This window comes from Culex pipiens, chromosome 2 (genome assembly GCF_016801865.2).
Source record: "Culex pipiens pallens isolate TS chromosome 2, TS_CPP_V2, whole genome shotgun sequence".
Lineage (NCBI taxonomy): Eukaryota > Metazoa > Arthropoda > Insecta > Diptera > Culicidae > Culex > Culex pipiens.
Genome location: NC_068938.1, coordinates 133,353,635 through 133,374,383, shown reverse-complemented (window position 1 = coordinate 133,374,383; position 20,749 = coordinate 133,353,635). Strand labels below are relative to the sequence as shown.

General features: G+C 38.3%; 1 protein-coding gene across 10 annotated transcripts in view; it reads right to left on the bottom strand.

The window, feature by feature from the left end:
• LOC120425311 (uncharacterized) overlaps positions 1-20,749 on the bottom strand; it is a 109,335-nt gene that overhangs the window by 21,963 nt on the left and 66,623 nt on the right. For 9 of the 10 annotated variants that reach the window (XM_052707244.1, XM_052707245.1, XM_052707246.1 and 6 more), the window contains one exon: positions 705-1,045. In XM_052707244.1, the coding sequence (XP_052563204.1) occupies positions 705-1,045 (341 nt within the window). Of the gene's footprint in view, positions 1-704; positions 1,046-11,201; positions 11,940-20,749 lie in introns of those variants that run through there. The other variant, XM_052707248.1, reaches the window with a different exon arrangement.

Genomic DNA, 20,749 nt, shown 5'->3' with positions numbered 1-20,749 from the left:
CACCATTCAAACACGACCGCTTATAAGGCTTAAAATGTGTATATTTCCCCTATGTTATCATTTATATTAATGAGCTGATTCAGCAATTCCAAGTTTGTTGACATCGCTAAGAAAAGAGTGCTGCGAATTAAAGCGGATTTCATGGGCTGATGTTCTTTTTTTAAAAATGATATAGAACGTAAAAATTTGTAGCTGGTCGACAACCTAGTCAAAAGTCAAAAAATTATGGATTTTCTGTGATTTTTCAAAACTCGACCTTATTGGTTAACAAAATCTTGCGACAAGTTCAACGAGGTTCTCGATTCAATATGATATCATGCTATTTACCAATTTGGTATTGAACATGAAATTCGACCCCGGTTCTCTCGTACTAATCCCTTTGTCACACCTAGCACATGCAATCTATGTAGAGCATGTGAAACTTCGGAATCTGTACACCTTTGTGAGTTTCACACTTCCAATGAATGTCCAACGGTGACAGTCCCATTGCCAGCGTAGAACGACTGTATTTTGAGACGATCACGGTTGAGTACCACCGAGACCGAGACTCGCCAACAACAACACCAACCGATATCAATTAGCATCAACGGAAGGCAAATCAACTTCTGAGTTACGTAAGCCTTGTTTGATTTGTTGCTTGCTTGTTGACCAGACCCAGGGTACAAATCGGTTCGGTTCTCGAGCTTGAGAAACATGTTGCTTACCGTTTTCGGTGGCGAAACGCGGGCCTGCGGGTGGTTCTGGGGCAGGCCAAAGTTCTTCGGCAGGTACGAGGCCAGCTCGGTTCCTTCGCGCCGCTGGCGGGACGAGTCGAACGGTTTGCGCTTCTTGGACTGCATCCGCTCACAGATGGCGATGTGTTTGACCAGTGAGGTTGGCACAAAGTTGCGCGCGCAAATTGGGCATGGCTGCAGCTCCAGGTGCTCCGGCGGGTCCGGAATCTCGAGGAACGGATCCGGCGGTCGGTACTGCTGCTGTTGCTGCTCGTAGACGGGGTCTTCCTTCTCCTGGTCGGCGTAGTTTTGCTTCTCGTTCAGGTTGTTATCTGCAAAGATGAGTGGGAAAAAATAGTTGCAGATAAGATGCCTTTACTAATGATCTGTTCGTATATTAATTTCAACGAGCAGAAAAAAACAACAATGGAATCAGAACAATTTTGCGCCACTTATCTTGGCAAAGCGCACAACTTTGCATAGTTGCATCTTAATTCTCACAGTCTATAAAAACAAGAGATTTCCCAAGACAAAAGACACAAAAAAAGAGCGCATCCAAGCATGCTTGCACTTATAAATATCGATAAAAATGTTTCGTTTCGTGACTGCAAGCCTCAACAGGCCTCTTTGATGCTGGAATAATCTATTGCCTCTTTAGTGGTATTGTTTCGTTTTTAGTTAAATTGCCCAACACCTCATGCTCGAAGCCACGATTCCCAGCAGCACTTCGGACCGTTTATCTGCATGAGAAATAGCAGTCGTTGTGCGGCGGGTGCATCATCTCCGCGACGTCCGGCGATGCATTAAGTCATAAAGTCGTGCGAGAAAATCATAAAGTTTATAAATAAATTTCTGTCCCCAGTAAAAGCCACAAAACGACACACCTCCTCTCCTCACTTCGACAGGTCATAAAAGAGACGACTTGGAATTATTTATCCGAGATAGATCCAGCGACAGATTTCGGGGGAAATTTATGGTCGTTTGAGGTGTACCCTATGGTTGACCCCTGGAACCGATTTGCTTTCAAATTTCTCAAGGAAGAGATATCTTGTCTTAGAAGACGCAGTGACCCCAGCAGATATTGAGCTGAAAGGGTCACTTTCGGATTTGATTCCAGCAATGTTGCATGCCAACCGACTTTATGAATGAACTCAACCCCTGATGAAATAAATGGTGTGAAAGCAAATGGTGACACTAAATGCGGATGTTCATAAAAATCAACTTGACGCTCGCCCGGCTGGACGGTGGAACTAGAGCAGTTCTCTACGGAATCGGTCTTTTTTCTTTAATTTTAATTTTTGTATTTTTTAATCCGGCTGAAACTTTTTTGGTGCCTTCGGTATGCCCAAAGAAGCCATTTTGCATCATTAGTTCGTTCATATAGTTTTCCATGCAAATTTGGGGCGTAATATTGAATGTTTGGCTCTTTTGAAATGTTAGTCTTGATTTTACATTTTCGAAATCATTGTTTTCGAAAAGAGCGGAAAATTTCACGAATGTTTCATGTTTTAACATTGTAAATCGGATTTATAGTTGCTGAGATGAAAACGAAACTATTGGCACTACGCCCCCCGGGGCATGGCCTTCCTCTAACGTGGGATTTCTGCTCCAGCGCCTCTGACGAGACAGGAGAAACCGGGACCGACGTTTTACTTCACCATCCGATAGAAGCTCAGTGGATAAGGCGGGAATCGAACCCGCGTCTCATAGCATCATCGGGATCGGCAGCCGAAGCCGCTACCCCTGCGCCACGAGACCCATTAGAAAATGGTGGGTTGTTTGGGTGAGTCTCTAAGCCAACATAAATTTTCCTGTTTTTAAACCTTTGCATGGCAATATCTAAGCAACTTAGGGTCGTATCAACAAAATTCAAAAAACAAAATATAGAGAGTTTTCTCAGATATTCAAAAATATTTTTTCAAAATTGGGCAAACATGGGCACTAATTTTAAAAAATGAATAACGGCGACTATTTTGAAAAAGGTTACCTAAAAATGGTTATAACTTGCAAAAGGTTCACTTTATCAAAATTTCACTCAAGTACTTTTTGATTGCAAATTTGATTTTACATCGAAAAATGAAGTTGACAAATTTTTGCGACCAATATTTCGATTTTTTGAAAAAAACCTGTATTGATTCAACAAATCATAACTCGGTCAAAGATTTTTTACGCATTCTGGAAATTTTCGAAAAGTTGGTATTTGATGTCCTCTAAAACATATCAGAAAAAAATTGAAATAATGTTGTTTTGCAAATCAAGTTTTAGTAACAAAAAGTGAAATTAAAAATCACCAATTTTTTTACCCTTAATCATTTTTTTCAGTGTAGTCCATATCCATACCTACAACTTTGCCGAAGACACCAAATCGATCAAAAAATTCCTTCAAAGGAAACAGATTTTTGAGTTTTCACGTTTCATTTTTGTATGGACACCTGCCAAATTTGTATGGAAAATTATATGAACGAACTAATGATGCAAAATGACTTCTTTAGGCACCAAAAAAGTTTCAGTAGGATTAAAAAATACAAAAAAAAAAAATCGAATGATCGAAATCTCAGAGAATTGTTCAGTAGACAGATTAAAATTGGGGGAAATTTCAGAACTGTTGTTTTGCGCATGTTTGTACCGGAATTTGGGATGATTCGGGACGCACGACGTCAATTGGGATGGTTGTTTTATAATGAGCTATAATTAGTTATAATCATGTTAGGTTTCGGATGGAAAAGCTTGAGAAACGCTAAACGAGTACAAAAATCTTGATTGCCAAATTTAAAAAATCCTGGAAACCGGAGCATTTTGTACGGTATGTCCACGCATCTGTTCTCCCCTGTAGATTCTGTGAAATGTGATCCGTTAACAGATTCCTTTTTGTGGTTAATGCAACGCAGTAGGCCTGGCCGCATTATTATCGACAACAAAATACTTGGGGCACAATCTAACAACCTGTATTTTCAGGATGCATTTTTTGGACTAGCTGAGCTTGTCTTAATTAGATTAGAGTAGAAATAATTTGGAAAATCCCGGGAAATTATAAAAACAAACTCTTAATATGTTTTGTAATGCTAGAAATATTTGGTCATATTAAATTGTTATTTTTTTTATAAATTTAAATTATTATTGGAAGGTTGTTTAAAATGATTATCCAGAGTTGTTTTTGCAAAGATTTTATAAGCAATTAAATTTTCTTTGCTTATAGGACATTTTCAAACAAAATTCAAGATTTCAATGATTGTTTGTGAGTTTTTTTGAATAAATGTTTACAAAAACCCCATGTGATTCAGTGTTTATCCCGTTTTTTGGTGCCATCCATTTTTGTTATTCCCTTTCTCAAATTACCCAGCCACAAACAAACAACGACGACGACAAAACGTGGTCCCCAAATGGCATCATTCATAAGAATTGAAAATGGTATTTTTAGCGCATTCGAGGAGGACTGGTGACGAGATCCAGTTCTAACCACCAGCACTACCCATAATATGATACTCCACAAAAAAAGTGACGAGATCACTGACTCGCATTTAGATTAACGCATTTGATCTGGGCTCATTTAGAGGAAGCTGGAATAAGAAAGGATTTGGGTTTTGAAGTTTTCGCGCCGCTTGGTTTGCCTCGAAATCTGTGTTGGTTTTGAAATTCAACCAGTGACAGTAATCCGATTTGAGGTTTTAACAGGTTGTCATTCGGCCACACAAAATTAACTCGGTAACATTGCTGGAAAACGGTTTTGGCAACCGATATAATAGTCGGGTGACAGTTTTATCTCAGCTTTTAAAATCGAACAAGGTCATTTTGGCGCACTTTGACTTTGACTGTTGTTTATCATAAATTCACGTTTTATTAAATCTTTGTCAATGTGTCAAGGTTGTAAAGGAAAGAAGTCCTAAAAAATAACAAACAAACAAGAATGTCAATTAGTAAGCCAAAATCTTCACAAATCGCTGAGTCACTGTGTTAACACTCAAAGTTCTCAGAGTGCTAATTTCTTCAAAATTCATTCCTTTCCTGCGCACCAGCAGAGAATTTGTGAAGTTCCCGCACCCCCAAAAGTATCATGTGTCATCATCAGCATGACAATAGGGGGATGGCGTCGCTATTTTTAGACCACGTTTTCCACTTTTTCTCATCGAAACCTACTACTTTATCGACTTCATTTTGCTGGGTGAGATAGGACGCCGTCTATTTTTAGACGATGACTCAGCACTTTTCCACTCTTGCGCTTAAAAAAACCAGGTGGCAGCACGATGTAACGCCACGTCCCTATACAGACTGTGTGGAGCTTAACCCTCTACTATCTATTTTTAGCTTAATTTGTTGATGCTGTTAAGCAATACTCAAGAACTTCGGCTTACGAAACCGGAGATCCAATCTTCAAACTTTCCTATAGGTAACAAATTTATTTGTTTTTTTTTTTAATCATCTATACGTCAAATCGTTAGGTACTATTAAGCAAAACAATGTAAATGGACCACTGTCAATAGAAACGTGTAATTTTTTGATAAAATAGTCTTATTAATGTGAGAATGGCCTAGTAATATGATACTTTTGAGGTAGGTCGTTGAGGGTTAGTTCTGGGAGCGGAAGTCGGCAAGCTATGTGTGTGGTTAAGCTCTGAAGATTCAATATCGCATCTTCGGTCGTGATCTGAACATATTGAAGGCAGAAAGAGGGGGACCAGTAGCAGCTGATGCATGGTCAACACAACAACACAACGCAGCTGAAGCCGGTTGGTGTCATGAAACTCAATGAAGCATCGCAGAATAGCACTGAAATCTTGAGGAGAAGTTACCTAGCAGTGTTTGAAAACTTTCTTTATTTTATTTTTTGAATTATTTGAAAATTTGACTCTGAAATTTATTGAAAAAGCTTGCTTATTTTGTTAACATTTATTTTTGATTTTAATTTACAAAAAAAAAAAACAGTCCCACTTCGAAGACACAAAGATTCTTTTGTTCTGCCAAACATAAAAGCTGTCTTCTAAAGTTCCAATGCAACATTTAAGAGCAGAGTCGTTCCGTTCATTTATTAATTCTATTCAATTTAAAGTACACTTTCTCTCGCACACACACAGTAGCATCAACTCTGTAAAGTGAGCCAGCCAATGCTATGCTGGTGGTGGAGGGAAAATTTGATTGAGATTAACTATTCTTCTATTAAACGAAGTTCGGGTGGTCGCGGCCATGAAAAGGCGCTTCGAAACGAATCATGAGATGCTCTCTTCTTGGATGTTGTTGAACACGTTTTGCTCCATAGAGATAAGTAGCATTCACTTAATTGGGCCCATTAAACAATACATCTTGAGCCGTTTAGCGCGCGGCTCCGACTGAAGATCTGCGCGCCGATAGATCTACAAGGTATAATTTTTAATTGCAATGTAAAAGGTACCCTCATTTCAATATCGCAGACGAGCCTAAAGGGCTACTGTTCGAGGAGAAAGAAGTTGGATCGAACTAGCTTGTCTTACTAAACTGTTATCTGGGGGTGCCCCCGCCAGACAGACTTTCATCGGGCCCGCCTCTTTCTAGTGCTACAATTTTATTCCAGCAGAAAACTGCAATTACCTTTGCATACAAGAACTCATGCCACTAATGGCTACCGATCACGTGAATTGGAACCGCACATGTAATGGTGTAGTGTTCGAGTAAAAAATTCATTCAGTTGCACACCCCACTTCTCCTTCTAGATATGTTGCTGATGTTGAAGAAAAGTATGTCAAACTAGATAAGCCTTTAGGCTTCGGTTGGAACAAACAGCTTACCGGGGAGATTACCGATGGGAAATCGATAGGAAAAATGTGCCTTCCATTATCTGGTTGCTCGTTAACCTAATTTGGGGTTGGGTGAAAAGTAGGGCAAATCACCTAAACTTAGTTTGACTTTTTTTTTGTTTAAATTATTGCTGCTTTGAAATTTTTAGTTTTTTTCAGAGCAAACTGTATTACTTAAACATTACTGAAAAAGGACATTGAATTCCCACACAAATCTTTCGGTTAGTTAACAAATTTGATTATCAACGGTTAAAAAATGTAGAATCAAACCAGCATAATTTTTTTTAGCTGTCAGGCACCGTTCATAAAGTCCTGTTAACCTCTCAAAATAAAAGACTACATGTTCAAATCTGACATAAAATAACATCCCCTCATTTTGCAATAAAGTGTCATGAACTTTATCCGACGAAAAGCGAATCAAACCAAAATTTCTCCTTTGATGATTACTGGGCGATATAAACGATTGTGAATAAACCCTCTCCAACTCAACTTTGGCAATGTTTTTAAAAAAATATTTTTCTGGAGTCAGCTTTGGCTGTGTTTCTTACTAACATTTCCCCTATATTGTGCGAAAATAAGTATGCAGTAATTTTTGTAGTGGACCAGATTATGTCTCTAAGCATTTTTTTTACAATTATAATAATAATGGCATCGTTCCATAGTAGAAAATGTGAAAAACACGCAAAAATTTAAAAAAATTGACTGTAAAAACATGAAAAAAACAAGATATGAAAAAGTTAACGTAAACAGGGTGGAGGTTGTAGAGTAAGCAAAATAGGGTATTTGTCCCTATTTTGGGCCTAGTACCTATTTTGGGTCTACCAAACATAATTCAACGAAATTAAGCATTTCATCAAATCTGGCAGGAATCTGCCACTTGATAATGATACGTGCAGTCATTATCTTTATTTTGGTGGGCAAGAATAATTTACTTTTTCCTTCTAAAATAGAAATAAAGCAATAAAAATAGCACTCTTCACTTTTATCTTGGCAAATCGCTAATTAGGTTTTAAGCCGACTCGATTTTTAGGTTAGAAATTTGACAGCTTGGCTGCACTGTTTACATTTTTTGCACGTGTGTCTCGGTAAAAATGTGTGTGCGTGTGCGCTCGTGACGTCACGCTGTAAAACCTAATTGCCCATTAGGGTGAAGCCGTTGATCATCGTCGAAGAAAATTGATCATCACTATAAAATATTCTGTATTAAATTCAATTTAACGATTTTCTGCACCAAAATGAATCAGCATGTGCTAGTTGTTGCCAATTGTGTTTCAAAATTTATATTATATTGTGGTACAATCATTGACATCCTAATTGGCAATCATTGATTAATGACGATTTCCATAACATTACAAGGAATGGGATAATCGTTACCAAAAGGAATCAGCATGGGTAGGGCACTATTCTAAACAACTTGTTGAAGGAATTTTATCAAAATATTGAAAGCGACGCAAAATTTATATCTTTGAACGAAAAGTCATGACAACGATGGAAGTCTTCACGTTAGGGCGAAAATTTTCACCACTTTTGCTTACCGCTTGTTGACACTCAGCGCCCGGCTTTCATCGCTCAGCACACGAATGAGAGCCGTCCCCCGAATCTCCAACCACCGGCAATATGTTTTTTTGGTGGGTTGCACAATCCCGTTGAAAAAACAATCACCAAACTGCCACCAAATCAATAAAATAACTGATTAATAACTTCGTCCATTTCGGAGAGAATGGCTCTATATTCAGTCCATTTGACACTTCTACAAATTGTGACAGTGTGTGTGCGCTTTTCACAAGTTACAGTCTTTCTTGCATATTACGGGCTTGTTGTTTGGCTACGCAACAAATGTTTAATTATGTTTAAAACTCGTAAAGAATGATATAAATCATGTCCAAGCTAATTATGCACGTAATGCAAGTGAAATCAATCATTCTAATGTTGATTTGTGGCTTAAAACATCACAATGATTGAGCATGTTTGTCGACCGAATTTGTGCGGCTGTACTGTACGAGCTGGGGCTGAACCGTACGTCAAAAAAGTTCGCCACGTGCTTCGAGATTTCAACCAATCAGAAGGTAGGCCGAAAATATGTACAAAGAAGGTCGTATGCTAGAAGCAATATCCCCAAAATAGGGACAAAAAATGTTTCAGTTTCTCGGGCTTATACAGAAATATAAAGTATTTTCGTCAAAAATGTGATTAAGTAAGAGCATTAGCATTAAAAAAACAACTTATTCATGTAATAAAAGCAAGGCTGCCAATAGCAGCCTTTGAGAATACATCAAATAAAAAGTGCGCTCGGCTTAGTAGGCCCAAAATAGGGACATATACCCTACTATCAGAAATAAACATAAACTAAACAAGATAAATGCAAATTAAAATATTAAAATAGAAACAAGATAAATATAACACAAGAGAAGTAAAGTTTATCGTAGAACAAAAGTTTCTCAAAATTAGGAGGTCATTTCAACAAGGGAAAAATAAAAAAACCCGATTTAATATCACCAGAGGTGAAATAGAGCCTTTCTTACAAAATGATGAAACTCCGAGATATATTTTGGTGCAATTATTTTTTCAAAAACATAATGATACCATAAAGTGAGAATTTTACCTAAAGCTTCGAATCTTTTAAGGGTTAACCTCAAATGCCATTTTTTTTAATTTCAGAAGTACATTATTTGTCGCAAGACATTTAAATTTAATTAAGAAAAACATATTGGATTGACATTATTAGAAAAAAAATAAAGGGTACTCAGTCTATAATGTTAGTCTATGATTAACTTAAAAAAATATGTATCGCAATTGCACTTTGTCGATCAATTATGAGAAGCCAGAAAGAACACTTTCACGCGCAAGCGTAAAAGCGCTGGCGTTGAAGCTTCGACTTGACGACTTGTCGAGCTTTCGAGCGAGAACGAGCCGGGACTTCGAATTTGATGTTCAGTATATGATTTTGTATAAATCCAAAAATTTAATAGGAAAAAATAGGGTAAAAATAAGACGAAAAACACTAAAATCGCTATATCTCTGGAAATACATTTTGGAAAAGCTTCAAATTTTGGGCCCAAACAGTTTATGGCGCATGTTTTCGAATGGCTTTTTGTTTGAAACTGAATTCTTTAAATTTGATAGTGTTATCTGTAAAATAGTCCAAAAAATACCTCTAAAAATGGCTTTGACCACATTTACTGGTCGAAAATTGTGAATCGAAAAATAAAATGTTCGTCTCCGACCCCACGGCTACAGATCTGGCTTTTAAAAATTGTGGGTTTCACGAGCGGTTTTCCAGTGATGGAAGACACAAATTTTTAAGAGCGGATACAGACATCGGCCATGTATTTCAGAAAAAGAGCTCTCAAAATTCAGACTTTGAGTTCCGGGTTTCGGGCCAAAATTCAATCGAAAGAGCGCATCTAAACCTTCAATTTAGTAATAGGATTTTTTCCTGGGACGAATCCTCGCCGTGCACGAATTTTTTTAGATTTCTGAAAAAAGCGTTTTTCCAGAAGCAAACCTTAAACCTTTCTTTTGTAAGAAAGGCAAAAATCGAAAAAAAATGGGCAGTAGAGGGTTAATAGGTATTTGAAGCAACCTTTGATGACTTGACAACACCGCCTAGACAAATTGAGAAATAACAAAAAACACAGCAACATTTCTGAAAACTTTCGCCATGAATGCAAATGGTTACAAAATGGAAATCAAATCACTTCTGCGATACATTCATTGGGGGTGACATTGCACAGTGGTGCAGATCGCAAAATTAAGTGGAAAATGGATTTTCCGTAAAATGATGAAGTTTTGGTGTCTTGAGAAGAGTTGTTGCGTATGGAATGGGGCAACTTTTGGTTTGATTGGAAATTAGGGTGGTTCACTATTAGGGTGATTTTGAACATCTAACTTTTCAGGAATATTTTTGGGATTTTTTTGTCTTCTAAAAAATTGTTGAACTTGCCAATCCAAGCAACTTTGTCGCAGACACCAAAATTTTGTCTCGTAATCTACGCCTTCTACGGCCAAATTTATAGAAAGCTTCTGAGCAACCCTTCAAAAATCAAATTTCTAACGTGGCAATTCAGGGTTAAGTTTTAGAGAAAAGTGGTATTCGGGGCACTTTTAGAGCTCTAAAAACCAAACATTTTTATTTTTTGACAAGGTAATTTGGACTTAAGGGTCAAAAGTTACAGCGATTTTAAGGTAAAAAAGATGCAAATTTAAAACTTAAATATCTCGAAAAGGCGCAAGCCAAATTTTAAGCGGTTGCATTTGAAAGAGGAGATCCAGCTTTATAAACGCTGCAAAAATCTCAGGAGTGTTTTTCTTTAAACACGAGATATCTTCATTTGAAAAAGTCTAATTTTCAAGGGAAAAACTTATGGGACCACCCTAAGGTAGATTTTCTGAAAAACCATAATCGTGAACAATCCACATTTTTAAAAAAGGCCAAAAGTTGCCACATTTCATTTGCAACAACTCTTCCAAAGACACCAAAGCTCCACTTTTTTTCGGAGAATCAAATTTCCACTTAATTTTGCGGTCTGGATTCAAACCATTTCTTATACCTATAACAACTTGCTTGCAACTCGGTCAGAGAGACCTTAAATCCATTTTTCACAGTAGGATATCTACCTCAATAGAACATGTTAGTCGTTCTAATTCCTGCGATCCTAAACAACAACAACAACAAAAGAACTAACGGGCAGTAACCTATTCACTCGCTCGTTTGGTGGACCTACCTCTTTGATCATCAGAAAGGGAAGGGTGATGCTCCGGGGAGGGTCCACGTATTAAAACACCTTTTAAAGCTCGCGCTGACTCTGATATGAAATGTTGTCACGCGAGTTTTCGTTTTCTACACACGCCACCCGAGTCGTATTCACAATGCAATCAATGGGAGTAGTTACACTCTAAAAGGGTGGTATGGGGGAGACTGCAAAATCGTACACCAACCCTTTTTGTTCATAATTGCCACACATTCATGCGAATAAACAACACTCCCTGCGCACTCATTTGTTCAGGCACCACAGAGTTGGGTTACGCCGCCGCACAAAACTTCGCGTACGCGTCAAGATTCCAAAAACCGGAAAGAGATGTTCAACTCCAAACTGTACAGACAAAACAATGCCTCAGCTATCGCACACACCACATTTCGCACAGCATCTTCCGGGGTACGGCGTCGAGGGAGTGTTGGATTTCCCACCAACCTCGGGGTCAGTTGACCCAACCCTCGCTTTCGGACGACTTGTGTGTCTCCCGAATTACGATTGTATCACTCCACGCTCTGGCCAATTTCTTCTACTTTCCACGCCGGTGAAATTCGCGAGACGAATCTTCGACCGGCTCAGTTCTCACCAAAGGTTCCGCCGGGCGCAACTCTTCAATTTCTCACGGCCGCGGCTTTAGGGGACGACGAAAATTACACCGTTTTATCCGCGCGCAACCACGAACTCCTCCAAATCGCTCGCTGCCGATCGTAACCTAGCGAAGGTCTACACGGCACTAACCGGCCCGAAATACCCCGAGAGTTGGGTCGGGTGTACGATTCTCGTGAAGAAGTCGAGCTGAGCGAATTCATCATGATGTCGCGCGCGCGTTAACCAAGTTGGGCTGAGTTGGGCGAACTCGGTGCGGTGCGACCTGCTGCAGGGTGAGATCTCCGAGTTTGTTCCCTACCCGCGATTGGGGGATGCAGGTGTGGGGCTGCAGAGCACAGTGGAGACGAAACATAAATAATATGGGATACACACAGCTATCAAGTTTAAAGTTGCTCTTCAGATATGGAAGCGCGGTGAGCACGTTTTGCTGGTGATTTAGGGTAAGCTGGGGTTTGATATGGTTTTAGATTCTACAAATGAATTGTTTAGATTTTCAGAAAATTCAATAACGTAAACTAGAGAGACAGAAAGCCTTGAGAGGTCACTTATTCATATTTTCAGTAACTTTATCGGTTTCGCTTGATTTACATACAATATATCAATTAGTTTTGACATTGCAAAACATGGAATTCGTTTATGCATAGAATACAAAGGAAACAAATTTGAACATAGAGAATGTTAGTCAATAACAAAAATTTAAAAGAAAATATAATTTACAATTTCAATATAAATTTGAAGGCTTCACGAAAAAGTGTTTGAAAACCCTTTTAAATCACCTTAAACGCACGGTTAGATTGGCTACAATCTCAGCATAAACAATTGGTGAAAATCTATTTAAAACAACTTTCAATTTCCTATATTATGCAATAAGACCGTTGCAAAAAAATCCATATTGCTCTCATAATGTATGTTGGAATATTAAGAATGTTAGTCGAGAATACATTCCATGAAAAAAATTAAATTTTCAAAATATAGACAAATCAACATAAACAAGTCATATCCCAAAGTTCGTAAATATCTAACAAAAAAAGTTTTTAAAAATGCTTTCTTAAAATCAAAATTGTCTGAAAAATAAATAATTTATTACATTCCCGATGGAAATACAGGATGTTCCCTATGTCTAATGAGATATTAAGAATACAATCTCATTTATATTGTATATTGTTTATATTGGAATTATTTTGTTTTAAGGAAGGGAAACTAGAACGTCATAAAATATTTCCATTGAATGAAATTCAACTCAAAGAAGCAACACATACACGTTTTTATACATCTCTACTGCCCACGTTCGCATAAATGACCCATCTAATCTAATCTTATCAGACCCTAGCGCAGCCAATCTTTCGAAGGGATCCTGGAGAATGCCTTAGGTTAGATGACGCCTAGCACTCTTCTTGTCATTTATTAACATTTGTAGTGCGCCATTGCATTAGAATGCATTGAAACATCACAAGCGTTAAAGCGGCCAGGCCTACTGCGTAAAGCCGTATCGCAGAGACGACTCGTAATTGGGTTGAGTTTGAGCACTGAGTGTTCGAACAACAACACAATTCTGAATCGACAGGGGAGGAAGAAGCGTGAGGACACACCACCATACGCTCCGAGATTTTGTTTGTATTCGTTAGGAGCACCATGCTAAGAAGGTTTGGTACTCCGGGACCCTCTGGGATGGGACATTGTATTTCCACGAATGCCCTGGACACTATTTGCCGTGGTTATAAGCGCCACAACTCGCTCTCTGTAACAGTATTCCTAATTCCAGTCCACCCTCACCAAGTCGTCATGGCATAGTGGTTAGCATTTTTGCTTACCAATCCAAATGACGGAGGATCGAACCCCGCCTCGAGCGACTTTGATTTTTCGTTCATATTCATCATTTCAAATTTATGTGTTCTTAACTTTCTCGTTGGGAGCAGATGGGAATCGAACCCAGAACCATTCGCTTACAAAGCGAACACCGTAACCAATCAGCCACGGCCGCTCCCATGTTCGCATAAATGTCTAATATGCAAAAACAGCAAGCTGAGAAAAACGCATTTAAAGTTTGTCCCATACATAAGGCTACGTGTTAAATTTTCGCGAAAAAACTGGATTTTCTCCTGATTTCTAGAACAAAGTACTAGATGTTATAGGCTCTTTTGAAAGAGCATACGATTTTGAACCAAACTGCATCAATAACTCGAAATCGATGAAAATGCATATGGGACATTTATGCGATCAGGGGCAGTCTATTCAATTACTGAAAATGTCATGAAACCGAACTTTATCTAAACTAAAGTTTGAGAACAATTTTAGAAATGAGTGAATTAAACTCCAAATTAATCAGTAATTATGCTCTCGACTGTTACTCGACAATTTTGGGTTGTGGTTTATCGGGATTCAGTCATATAGCAGTGTAAACAATGTATTGTTTCAATTTCCGACGTTTTGGGAAATTTATTGCCAAATGAAATAAAATTTTTCTGTACACCCCATTCCGACATCCCCAACATCCCGTAAGCATCCCAAGCAACATTAACTGCACGGCTTGGGCACGAACGAAGCAAGAACTGAGCCGTCCAATCGACTGACTGATATGGTTCTTCGAACTGCATCAAGTCAGGACCAGCTCTCGAGAGGGGGGCTCCCGAACGGCTCAACATAATGTTGCTCTCGGCGTGATTCGATCCGCGCTTTAATACATGCGCGCTTCGGGTTGATTTATGGTACGGGCTTGTAACTCTGTTAAGGTGTAGATTTTCAATTTGTTGAAGTTTAGTCTTTATGTTGTAAGTTCATCTCATCTTTCCCAGACATCATAAATCGCTTGCAAAATTGCTTTGTGAAGTGTTGACCGGAAATAAGTCAATTACCTTAAGCTCAGTTTATTTAAGGTTTATGTATACTATATGAAATGATTGCATACACCAGCAGATCTGCAAATCATAAACATAATGTGGCGGCTGAAAACGTATTCAACTTATTAATCCATGAATGAACCGTGGGATGCATGGCGAATGCGAGCAGACAGATTTGGTTGAAGATTTGCTTAATCAACAATCGGAGTCACGACATTCTGACTCATAATCGAATTAGCTCACGACCGTTCTTGGATTAAATTGTTTTGAAACACTTCCAGCAGTCACAATGGATTTAAATTGTTACCAATCAAGAATTCAAGCGAATTTCTACAGGTAACCAAATTAAAAACCCATTCAATCAAGACCTCGTTTGATTGAGTAAATTCATAGCATAAGGTAGCTTTATTTTGCAAATTCTCGCGGTGTGAGAATTCAACACCATGAGTGACATTAGCAGCAAATCACACGTCGATCAACATGCTAATAAGCTTGCGATGTGGGTGAAAAAATACAGCACACCGATGACATCAATTTTCCGCCGATATGCTAATGAGTACGGGCGATAATTTTGCACTCGAAGGCGGAAAATGGGTAGGATTTATTGGTGATTTTAGCTGGCTGCTTGAAGCTTCAAGTCGGCTATGAGCTTGTGCTTTTTGGAGTGGAACAATTTAAAATCTTTTTTGGTAATCTTCATGACTTTGATCATGAGATGATTTGATTTGAAATATTCACGTCCAGTCAAACAGACCAAGTCAAAATATGTTTTGTTTCAAGAAACAAAGCTTTGTTGTTCTTTTATGGAAAAATCGATAGTAAAATGTTCAAGTACGGTGTTTTTATTTCCCAAAATTATTGGTGGGATTATGTTGTACTGTCACTCGTAAGGAGTTTTTTCAAGGCTTTTGTCGCCCACCGAGGGGGTGAGACAAAACACCAACAATCACTTAGCAAAAAAAATGCTTCTGAAAAAACCTTAAATACAAACCCTTTGAGGTTTGGTGTTACTATTTGAGACCAAAGTGAGCTTAACCGAATTCAGATTAGCTCTTAATGAGCACAATATTGAGTTATGCCCTTTTGCATTGTTGATGTTTGGTTTCTTGAGTAATTATTAGCGTGGTTCACTTGACTCTGACAGTTCCGAGAGAGTAGACGTGTGTGACGTGCGCGCTAAAGGCATCGTGCCTCGAGTTGTTTGACGGATGGAGGTGGAAGAGACCTCCGAGACGGATGATTTCCAACTCATCCCGGGAAATCGGAAGCGGAAAAAGACCCCTGAGCAGTCGTCGGAGAAGGAAAAGTGGAGCAGAATGTGCTCAATAACAACAAGTTCAGCCCGCTAGCGGAAAACGAAAACAACAACATCAGGAGGAGGAGACGCCCCGACGGTTTCACCACCCGGCCAGTCGGCAGGTAAACAAAAGCAATTGGGTACTAAAGCCCTATGTCAATTTTTATGTACAACGTTAAAAAACACGATTAAAAACCATTTCTGATCACTTTTTTTCATTTTAATGCAAATTTTTTTTTTGACAAGACAACATTTTTTCGATGGATTAACTATGGTCCCCTTGGAACGAGCTGTCAAGTAGGAGCTTTTCTGTCAAGAAGGACCGCGAGATTAATTTTTCAAAATTGATTTAAAAATCCATTTTAAACTCTTTGTGGTCGTACAAAGGGTCATTGTACTCAGAAAAATAAGTTTTATCGCTGTAAACAATAATATCAGCAATCTAAGCTTCATTTTAGGACCCAATTACAGTGAGTCAAATATTTGTCCGTACCCCCCCGTACGGGAAATGTTTGTGATATAAAAGTACATAAAATTCGACTAAAGTGCTATGTTTTATACATCAATCGACGCGGCAAAATGTCCTCTTTAAGACATTGTCATTGGATTTGCAAAAAAATTTTTCTTGAAAAATACAAAAATTGTTTACTGAAAAAAGTTAAAAAAAGAGGTCAAATAATTGTCCGTACCCCCTAGTAAAAGTACAAAATCTGATCGATTTAAGTGAATTCATTTATGAAATGTTGTTTCAGTGTCAAATACTAGTACCTTTAGCCAGTTTGTGACAACTTTGAACTTCTGATAAGTTTGTTTAGTTAATTTATATTAAAAATTGGATTAAATTTAGTTTTTTAAAGTAAAACTTATCAAAACATTAGTTTATAAACAACTATTTTTATAAAATTGCTATTTTGTGTTGTAAGAGTCTCTATTGAACAAGTTTCAACAATATTTGTTCAAAATATACATTGTTTTCATCTTTTTTATTGACATTTTTCGACCAAAAATACTGTTTCGGAACAATACCGTTAAACAATCCGGATTGTCCCGGAACCGGTTCAACCCCTCGGAGGGAAATTTTGTGGTGATCAGATAGAGGACAAAAAAACCCACCTCTTGCAATTTGAAGCATCCAATTTCGTCCACTACAGCCCGATTACGAGTCCCTAGTCTGAAATTTGAAATTTTCACTTTCCGTGCTGAGAATTTCTGTACCGTTCTGGGTCAGAATGTTTTGCTTGGGGAATTTGAAAATTTCAAATTTCAGACTAGGGAATCGTAATCGGGCTGTAGTGGACGAAATTGGATGCTTCAAATTGCAAGAGGTGGGTTTTTTTGTCCTCTATCTGATCACCACAAAATTTCCCTCCGAGGGGTTGAACCGGTTCCGGGACAATCCGGATTGTTTAACGGTATTGTTCCGAAACAGTATTTTTGGTCGAAAAATGTCAATAAAAAAGATGAAATCAATGTATATTTTGAACAAATATTGTTGAAACTTGTTCAATAGAGACTCTTACAACACAAAATAGCAATTTTATAAAAATAGTTGTTTATAAACTAATGTTTTGACAAGTTTTACTTTAAAAAACTAAATTTAATCCAATTTTTAATATAAATTAACTAAACAAACTTATCAGAAGTTCAAAGTTGTCACAAACTGGCTAAAGGTACTAGTATTTGACACTGAAACAACATTTCATAAATGAATTCACTTAAATCGATCAGATTTTGTACTTTTACTAGGGGTACGGACAATTATTTGACCTCTTTTTTTTTACTTTTTTCAGTAAACAATTTTTGTATTTTTCAAGAAAAAGTTTTTTGCAAATCCAATGACAGTGTCTTAAAGAGGACATTCTGCCGCGTCGATTGATGTATAAAACATGGCACTTTAGTCGAATTTTATGTACTTTTATATCACAAACATTTCCCGTACGGGGGGGTACGGACAAATATTTGACTCACTGTACCTTTGGTGGTGAAGAAAACCACGGATTTTTACAAGCTCGTGGCGAAAGTGGAAAGTTGTAAATTTGGTTTCAACCCGATTTACAAACTAACCCGATTTGGAACCAAGGTGACCTGCTTCTCTGTCAAAGATTTTGACAAGTTGCAAGAGCTCCTCAAGAAGAAGAAAGTGGAATTCTACACCCACGAACGGCGGAGCGAACGAAATCATCGGGTAGTTCTTCGTGGTTTACCTGATGAACTAAAACCGGACGAGGTCAAGTACCTGCTGAAGAGGGATCTCAAGCTGGACGCGCTGGAGGTGCATATCATCAAGCGGAAGGAAAAGTCCATCGTGGACGAAACTCCGTACATTGTGGTCTTCCCCAAGGGATACACCAATCTGAAAAAGCGATCTGCAATGAAGGTTGTGGCAAGAACTATCATCCGGTGGGAGGCCTACCGGAACAAGCGGCCGAACGTGACCCAGTGCAGGAACTGTTTGCAGCTGGGCCATGGGACCAGAAACTGCCACCTCAAGGGGAGGTGCAACAACTGTGGGGGTCCCCACAAGACGGACGAGTGCAAAGTCCAAGAAGCCGAGCCGAAGCGGTGTGCCAACTGCTCTGGAGCCCACGAAGCCACGGACCGCAGCTGCCCCAAGCGTGCGGACTTCATCCGGAGGCGCCAGCAGGCGTCGAAACCGAAACCGCCGGCAAGGAAGGCGGAGAAACAGAGTCCAGCAGTTCCGGCGTTTACGCCGGCGGAGTTCCCTCTGGTGCCGGGCGCAGTTCCGGACGGAAAATCGAAGGATCGCCCTCGCCCCGCAGGAAAAAGCCAAGGAAGCAGTGGCTCTCGAGACGGTGGAGCCACGAAGGAGGAAGCCGGGGAGGTGCTCTACAGTTCGGCTGAGCTGTGGGGCATTTTCTCCGAGTACATCGGCAGGTTCAAGACCTGTAAGACCCGCTTGGACCAAGTAACCCTCGTCAGTTACATGATCTCCAAGTATGGAATTTAAGGAGTTTTTTTTTGTTATTATATATTGTTTTACTGATCCTCGGTCCCAACCTGGTCACAGCACCTAAAAGGACCTAATAAAAATAAGTTTTGAATAAAAAAATATTAGCGTGGTTTACGGATATATGGAAAAAGATAAAAGTGTTCAATTTCGATTGCATCAACTGGAATTTTTAAGTACTATAATACTGCCCATGTTCACATAAATGTCCCATACGCAAAAACAGCAAGCTGAGAAAAATGCATTTGAAGTTTGTCCCATACATAAGGCTACGTGTTAATATTAAATATTCAAACAGCTGTAATTTTTGAGTGAATTTTCTAATCAAACCGAAGACACCAAGGTAAAGTTGTAGGTATTGTTGAGGACTATTGAGAAAAAAAGGCACACAAAAAATTAGCAGATTTTTTAATTATTTTTTTTTACAGAAAGTCGATTTCCCCAATTAAGTAATTTTTGATTTTCGAGATTTTTTAATATGTTTTAGGGGACTAAAACCCGTAACTTTTGAGCCATAGAGAAACATGGTCAAAAAATCTGCCGCCGAGTTGTGAATTTTTGAAAAAATAGTGATTTCTAAACTTCATACGAAAACAAATCCAAAAAAAAAATGCAAAAAACCGAAAAGTACTTTACAGATTTTTAGATAAAGGGCTCCGTTTTCATGATATAGCCACCGAAAGTTTGATTTTAGCGAAATATTTGCAGTTTTTCGATTTTTAAAAATAAATATTTTTTTGAAAGTTTCAGGAAATTGTCTATAAAATTGTCTAAGAGACTTTGAAGATTGAAATTCTGGTTGCTGATATACAGCGGCTTTAGAAAAAGAAAAAAGAAAATTGAAGTTTTCTGCGTCTCACCAAACAACCTACCATTTTCTAATGTCGATAACTCAGCAACTAATGGTCCGATTTCCAATGTTCAAACATGTTGCATGTTTGTGAAATTTTACGATCTGTTCAGAAACAATATTTTGAAATTGTTTTAATCGAGACTAACAAAAGGGCGTAATATTGATTGTTTGGCCCTTTTGAAATGTTATTCTTGATTAAAAAAAATTAAAAGTATTGATTTTTTTAGGGAACGGAAATTTTTGCGATATTTACAATTTACTGAGTCACTACAAATAAACACTGTTTAAGTGATGAGTTTCTATTTTCTTGTATATTTTTTTACATAGGCAACAGGGATGAAATAATCGCATAAAAATCTTTTTTACTTGCGAATATCCCATCCCTGAATAATCGCGAAAAAATAATTTCGCTGCGAATTTTCTTCTGCGAAAAGAGAGGAGGCGAAATACGCAAAATAAAATCGCTCCCGAACTTCTCGAAGAAAATTAATCAACTAAAGATTATTTGTGAATCTTCTTGTTAGCACCATTTTAATATTGAACATGATCCGATTTGGATTCAATGAAATGACTCAAAAATCCACACAACTGAATTCAAAAATATGAGTTTCATCCAACTCTGGTGCAAGAGTCCAGGATTAAGTCATTATTTCGCTCTCTGCGTTAACCACCGCGGTTACTCCCTCAGAGCGATCCCAATTACTGTTTCGTACATAAATTAAAAGGGGAGCGGGGCTAAACCATCGTTTACTGCCTGGCTGACCAGGGTGTACACAGAAAAAAATATGTGATTTTACACTACATGGAAACAGTGTTTCTCATGTAAATTGGCTCAATGTAACAAATGAATTTAATGTAAACTGATATATCTAATGTAAAATCCGTTCATGTAAATCTAAATCTAATGGGATGGCTTAATAACATGTAAATGTGTACCTGGTCGACAAATTTGAA